The sequence below is a fragment of the Mustela nigripes genome, chromosome 5, assembly GCF_022355385.1.
Source record: "Mustela nigripes isolate SB6536 chromosome 5, MUSNIG.SB6536, whole genome shotgun sequence".
NCBI lineage: Eukaryota > Metazoa > Chordata > Mammalia > Carnivora > Mustelidae > Mustela > Mustela nigripes.
This window is the reverse complement of record NC_081561.1, coordinates 71322734-71330474: the sequence shown is the minus strand read 5'-3', so window position 1 is coordinate 71330474 and position 7741 is coordinate 71322734. Positions and strand designations below refer to the sequence as shown.

Here is a 7741-nt window from a genome sequence, read left to right as displayed (position 1 = left end):
AAGAGCTGGACACTTGACAGAGCCACCCAGGTTCCCCTATAGTTGGTTATTTTAATATCCAGTCTGACCATTCCTATAAGAGAAGGGCTGAGTTTATTTAAATTTGCCAGTATTTTGGATTTTTTCTATCAGGTATCTTTGTATATTTTAATATTTTCCCTTTTTTAATGCTTTTCTTTCTTGACTTTTTTTTCTTTTAGTTGATTGGGACTTTTTACTTTTCTTTCCTTATTTCATTTTTCCTTCCATTTTTTAAATTTAAATTCTTTATTTCTAATTTTGTAATGGTTACATTTTAAATACAAGAATTACAGAATACTTCAACCTACCATGACTTCCTACTTTACATGATTGTTTATAGTATTTTAGTGCTATGTGTTTTACCTTCACAAATTAGAATATTATAGGTTATTATTATTTTATACAAACAATATTTGTTGAGATTTACTTAATGTATTACCACCCTCACTTGCTATTTGGCCATCTTCTTTTCTTGCATCTCAGGTATTCTATTAAGGTTGTTTTTCTTTTTCCTAAGTTTTATCCTTTAGAACGGTGGTTCTCAATCTCTGTTGTTCAAATCACCCCTGCTTCCCAAGAAGGCATTTTATAAATACATTGGGACATGTTTGCTATCACAATGATTAGATGGCAGTTACTGTCATTTGTAGTGTGAGCTAGAGATGTTGAACATCTTGAATTACACACAGGACAATCTCCCACAGAAAAGAATTGTTCTGCTTCCTATATGACCTTCAGTGATCCTGCAGGACATTCAAGTAAATGAAAAAGTTCTTAGAAAGTATTTGGGTATAGGCAGGAATTCAATTTTATATAAAAATATTTGGCAGGAGAGCCTGGGTGGCTCAGGTGCTTGGGCAGCTGCCTTTGGCTCAGGTCATGATCTCAGGGTCCTGGGGTTGAACCCTGCATCAGGCTCCGTGCTCAGCAGAGCCTGGGCTTCTCCCTCTCCCTCTGCCTGCTGCTCTGCCTACTCATGCTCTCTCTCTCTGTCAAATAATAAATAAAATCTTAAAATAAATTTGGCAGTTTTAACACACTGAATTTTCCAGGAATGCAAAAACTATGTGAATTAAGGAAGGAGTATTATTTTATTTTGTTCTGAATTTTAACAAATAGCTTACTATTTTAGAAAAATCTCATCATCAACGGCTATGTTAATCTTGATGTTTGAGGTGCCAATACAACTCATCTGTATTAATCTCTATATATAGCTGTCACATTGCTGGTGATTTGGTGCATGTGCACACACATGCATACACATATATTGGACTTTTTTTAGGTTCACCCACAAATAAGGTTACAAGTGTGCCTACTCTGGTAGTATTTTTTTTTTTTAATTGTATTAGTGAGACAATCAAGATAAAGCATACTTTTTACCAAGAAACACGCTGCCACCGTTGGCAAGGACATATTATACTTTTACTCTTGGAAATAACAGCATGGACATCAAGGGAATCACTGATTTTGGCTATCATGAGAACTGACTCAGATGTTATTGGACCAGAAGTGCAAAATTTAAGATGGGTAAGGGAGAATTCATTGACATTAAACCACTCATCAGTGACTTGGAACTAATCCATAGACACCAGTTGGGTTGGCTCCTTACTTGGATGTGACCATGGTCTGAGGATTTATCTAGATTGGAAACTGGATGATGGTCTATGATTATCCACTGCTGCTTCCTGCACAGGTTCCTCATATACAATATCTCATGGTGTCACCATGGAATCCAATTGCGTCCTGCTACTTTTAAGATTAATCTCTAACCCAGAAATGTGCCAAATATGACCCTTTCAGTTGTGGACTACTTGCTTCTCAGGCTCCTTATCTCCTCCTTCTAACCCTACTAAACTCCAGTACTGGGGTATGTTACACCTCTCTTCGCTTCTTTCCTGGCTCTTCTTCCGTGAGGTTCAAAGAGGATTCTGGATTTCCACAACACCTACTTGGTGGACTTCTCTAACACCTAATTGCACTGTGGTGTAAACGCGGATTTCTTTTTGTGTCTGATTATGAGGGCCGTCTTCTTCACAGTTCCTCGCAAGGTGCTTGGGTCAGGGGAAGCAATCAATAGATGCCAGCTGTTAAAGAGAAACAGCATTGTAACATTTCAATACCATTCACGTAATTGAAACGTTTCAATCTATTTTTAGTTTCACTTTTATTCAAGTCTTTGTCTTCGTACTCCGTTCCCGCCCCTCTGCAAGTCCAAGGCTAAGTAAGCACAGCGAGCGCACCTGAACCTTTCTCCAGGAGCCCGGCGGGTCCCCAAGCGGCACTCTTTCTCACCTAGGAAGCCGCGTCAAACGTGCTGACGTCACGCGCATCGCTGACGCCCCGCCGTCAGGCCCACCCATCAAAACCTTCCGGGATCTCTCTCTTTTGCGGTTAGCGGGGACAGCCTGAACAGTATTCGCACAGAAGCCGGCAACGACTAGGAGCAAAGGCGGGTCCTTGCGCACCCCCGCTTCCCCAAAGTAAGGTGACTGGTGTTCCGGAAAGACGCGAGGGCAGCGGAGGAGCCACGCCCAGGCGCTAGCCGTGGTCTCCCGGGGAACGGCGTAGTGCGCCGGCCTGGGCTGGGTGGGGGCGCGCGTGCGCAGTGCGCGGCGTTTGCGCCGGCCTGGAGTAATGGGCGTCGGCGTTTGATTCTTGCAGAGGATGGCCCAATTCTCAGGCGAGGACGAGGTGATGCTGCAGGCGATGCTGAGGCAGCTGTTCCAGAGCGTGAAGGAGAAGATCACGGGTGCCCCCTCTCTGGAGTGCGCCGAGGAAATCCTCTTACATCTGGAGGAAACTGATGAAAATTTCCACAAGTAAAATACCTTTTGATGTCTTAAGCAAACAAGCCAGCCGATCCAGAAAAGGTCCAAGTGTGGCTAGAGAAAGAATGTTCGTTTGATTATTGTTAAAAGTAGCACCCAAGTTGGAGGTTCATTTCGTTGGGTTTATTTACACAAGTACCGAATTTTTGTATTATTTATTTTTTACTTTTAAAGCTTCTGCTTCCTCTGTGTTTCTCTTGCCACACCAACATATTCTAATTCTTCATTTTTTTCCCCCCTTATGGGCAGCACAGTAACAATAATTGTAAGTCGTTCACGTTTTTCTAAGAGTGATTCTGTTCTATCAAGGGATTCCAGTCACAGTGCCTGAAAGCAGGGAGTTCCCAAGATTTCTGTTCCTTTGCTATGTGGTATTTCAGCGGCTGCGCCAGTTGCTCATTCTGAGCACTGCAGAAATACTGACGGGAGATTATTAACGTCCTATGGAATAGCTTAAGTTCTTAGAAAAGGATAAGCCACATACTCCGATGCCCGTGATAGATGGCTGAATTTTAAGTGCTACAGAAAGGCTAGAGACTGTGGGCTTGGGAGCCGTAGACATAATTTTTAATGAGAGAGGTACCATTTGAGACTATTCTGGAAGATTATGTTTCTTGGGGGATTTTTTTTCTTTGTTCTGGTTCATTTAATCCTCTCCATTGAAAAGTTTTCTTACAGGTATCTCAATTAATTATGATTGGTGGCAGTATTTTAAATTCAGTGTGTGTATTTCATTTTGATCTCACAGAGATGGTACTGAAAATTTTATCTTCAGTTACCTTTAAACTGATTTGTGGGTGCCCGGAAGTTGTATTTACCTGGAACTCCACCCATTTCTTACATGGTCATAAAGGGATCCTTGAGCCCTTTAATGTAAAAGTTTGTTTTTACTTGCAGTTTTATAGGAGTAGTTACAGTTTTCACCAGATTCTCAAGGGAGTTTTCAAAAGTGTGGAATTCTTGTTCTTGTGGAACTCTTGTTAATATGGTTACGAATTTCGTTAATATATCTGGTTATACATATATTTATTTGTATTTCCATGATTTTCTTGTTTATTCATTAAATCCACTGCTAATAGCTGTAGACTGTAGAATAATCACAACTTTCTCAAATTAATATTTAATTAATAGTGTTTGTAAACTCATGTAATACAAATTCATCTCACACAGACACTCTTAAACATTCAGTTTGGGGTTTTATTTCACATGCAAGCGTTGTTTAAATAATTTGTAAATTACTGTCAGTTTTTGCTAGGATCCTATTCTGGGCATTTGTCCATTTAATCTAGATTTTCAAATTTAATGCTATATAGTTTTTCATTAATATCCTGTTAACCTTTTTTTTTTTTTCTCAAAGATTTTATTTATTTATTTATTTGACAGAGATCACAAGTAGGCAGAGAAGCAGGCAGAGAGAGAGGAGGAGGCAGGCTCCCTCTGAGCCGAGAGCCCGATGCAGGGCTCCATCCTAGGACTCTGGGATCATGACCTGAGCCGAAGGCAGAGGCCCTAACACACTGAGCCACCCAGGCGACCCTCCTGTTAACTTTTTAATTATTTTTAATATCTGTAGTTATATGCCCCCCTTTTTATTTTTTTATTTTATTTTATTTTATTTTATTTTTTTGGTGCCTTCCCTCTTCTGCTAGAAGCTTATTTTGTTAGTCTTTTAAAAGAATCAGCTATTGGGTTAGTTTTTCCTTTCTATACATGTATACTTTATGATTTTACATTCTGTTCCTTATGTTTTCTTTGGAAAATTTTTAAAACTTTTGTGATCAGTGGTTAGCTCATTAATTCTCAGCGTTTCTTCTTTTTAGTGTAAGTTTTTTTTTTTTTTTAAAGATTTTATTTATTTGACAGACAGAGATCACAAGTAGGCAGAGAGGCAGACAGAGAGAGAGAGGAGGAAGCAGGCTCCCCTCAGAGCAGAGAGCCCGATGCAGGGCTCGATCCCAGGATGCTGGGATCATGACCTGAGCCGAAGGCAGAGGCTTTAACCCACTGAGCCACCCAGGTGCCCCAATTTAGTGTAAATGTTTAAGGTTACATATTTGCTTGTATTGTTTCAGCTGCTCCAATTTTATTTTATTTTATTTTATTTTTTTTTATTTTTTTATTTTTTTTTTAGATTTTATTTATTTATTTGGCAGACAGAGATCACGGGTAGGCAGAGAGGCAGGTAGAGATAGAGAGGGGGAAGCAGGCTCCCCGCTGAGCAGAGAGCCCGATGCGGGACTCGATCCCAGGACTCTGAGATCATGACCTGAGCCGAAGGCAGAGGCTTAACCCACTGAGCCACCCAGGCGCCCCGTCAGCTGCTCCAATTTTAAAGTACTTTTCAAATTAAAGTTAGATCGTTGTTGTTCTTCTCAGCAGTTTAATGACTATTGTAATAAAGTAATTTACTCTTCAGCAGTGCATTGGATTAAATGCCTGCTGATTAACATTTATGGTTAATGTTCACTGTTGACTGAGGAGATTTACTTTTGGCCTACCTAAAAAAAATCCAGACACTCTAAAACTATAACTGATTTGTAGTTTTTAAGACTTATAATCCTGAAAGTATTTTGAGTAGTTTGTAGTCTTAAAAGCATAAATGGCAAAATTTATGTGTTGGTTCACTAACTGGAGATCTGAGTCTTAGGAGGAAGGAACTCTGTATGGGAAAGGAAAAGAGGAGGATATGCTTGTCTTTGGTATTGCCATAGAATCTTACAGTTCAGAATTGAATGTGATATTAAAGATCAGTTAGTCTGGTTGCTCATATTTTAATCTTTGTTTTCACTGACCTAACTCTTCTTGAACATTGTATGTTCTTTCTTTCTTTTTTATTTTTTAAAGATTTTATTTATTTATTTGACAGAGGGAAAGAGATCAAAAGTAGGCAGAGCAGCAGGCAGAGAGAGGAGGGAAAGCAGTCTCCCCTCTGAGCAGAGAGCCCGATGTGGGGGATCGATCCGAGGACCCTGGGATCATGACCTGAGCTGAAAGCCGAGGCTTGATGCACTGATCCACCTAGGGTCCCCGCATTCTATGTTATTGAGTCACTTAGATACATTTTGCTTCCCAAAGTGTTTCCTACTTCAGAATTATCTATCTTCCCATGTCCACAATCGGAACATTGCTTTCTTAAATCCACCCAACGTTGTCCTAGTATTGGCCAGAACAATTTTATTTTTATTTTATTTATTTTACTTATTTATTTTTGAAGATTTTATTTATTTATTTGACAGAGAGAGAGAGAGATCACAAGTAGGCAGAGAAGCAGGCAGAGAGAGAGGGGGAAGCAGGCTCCCTGCCAAGCAGAGTGCCCGATGCGGGGCTGATCCCAGGACCCTGAGATCATGACCTGAGCTGAAGGCAGAGGCTTAACCCACTGAGCCATCCAGGCGCCGCTACCAGAAAAATTTTATTAAACAGACTTACAGGGGAAACTGGTATCTTTAGACTATTTTTGTAGGAAGATGGTTAGGACAATGAGTCCATACATGATGGAATTTCAGATAGTATAATCAAGTAAAGTGGGGGAAAATACAGTCATTTGGGAAAGAAACCATAGTGTAGGCAGTAGAGTCCTTTCTGGGCTTTGCCCCAATGAGCAGTTTTCCTAAACTATCTCTGCTTTCTAGAACTTCTATTTTTCTGCCTTAAACTGTATATATTTTCTAAATGATCGAAGAGTCGCCTTTGTCTCTGAAAGCGGCAGCAAGGATTTGAGACCTGTGGGAGGGGAGAAAGGAGGGATGAGGCCATTGCTTTCATTATGTGTGTGTGTTTGTGTAGGTTTTGACACTTAAACTGGCCCCCAGGAAACAGATTAGCCCTGGTTTTTAGTCTTGGCTACACCAGAATCAGTTGGGCCCCATGTAAAAAAAAAATATTGATGCTTGGGCCTCTTCATAAATGAATCAAAATTTTGGGATGGGGGGCTTGGCAGAGGTTACTTTTTGTTTCACAGGAGAATCTACCAGTGAACTCTAGGGTGTTTAAATGGTAACTTCAAGAAAGCCTCCATTGTGTAAAGTGATATCCATGTATAGTAAAATTACTAAGAATTATATGTGTGCTTTCATAATTAATGCATTTTCTAGTAATTGTTTATCATGACTCAGAAACGTATTCTTTGATCTAAAAGGTTGTAGGTGATGTAAAATACTCGTTCTTTCTATTATATATCATTTTATATACTAATATTCTATATAAAGTTAGGTGGGTCATATAATAAATCTTTTTATTCTGAAATAAGAATTCCAAATACCAGCATTATAATTCATAACTTATTCTAATAAAGTCTCTTTTTAAAGCATATCATTACTATAATTTTTTCTATATATGATTGAAAATTTTTTGCTTATTTAAATAGCTAAGAGAATGCATTCTTGAAATAAACTTGTATCAGATTTTTTTATGTTTTTCTGTTGTATCAGTACTCTGTGTATCAGTGTATTTTGAACACGTCAGAATTTCATCATGAAAAAATAATTGATTTTCTTGGAAAAATCTAGGTAATAAAACTGGAAAAATTGAAAACAATGACTGTTCTTTTAGCCAACTTTGTAAAGTTTTCCTGTATAAATGTGAAAAATTTCATATTCATCAGTAGTAAAGCAAAATGATGAAGCATATTGCTGTGTATTTCAATTGAGCCGCTTCTGAAATGTGGTGAGGTGAACACATTTTTCCTTAGTACTTTTCCAACTGTACTTTTAGGTTTTAATATTTGGGAAAAAATATTTTGTATTCATTTGGTAATAGTATCTTTGAAATCAGATTTTAATTTTTTCTCATTAAATTACTTTTAAGGTAACAAATGGTTAGTCAAATATACGTATAGTATATTTGGTTTGAAAAGTGTCAAAGTGTAGATATATGTAATAAATAACAGTTTT

At 38.5% G+C, this 7741-nt stretch overlaps 1 protein-coding gene across 1 annotated transcript in view; it reads left to right on the top strand.

Moving 5' to 3' along the window:
* The first annotated feature begins 2275 nt into the window (after positions 1–2275).
* The window catches only part of TBC1D32 (TBC1 domain family member 32), a 242268-nt gene continuing 236802 nt past the window's right edge, over positions 2276–7741 (top strand). Inside the window, exons 1-2 of the mRNA XM_059400634.1 lie at positions 2276–2501; positions 2683–2840. Coding sequence (XP_059256617.1) covers positions 2686–2840 — 155 coding nt within the window. The 5' untranslated portion in view covers positions 2276–2501; positions 2683–2685. The remainder of the gene's footprint in view (positions 2502–2682; positions 2841–7741) is intronic.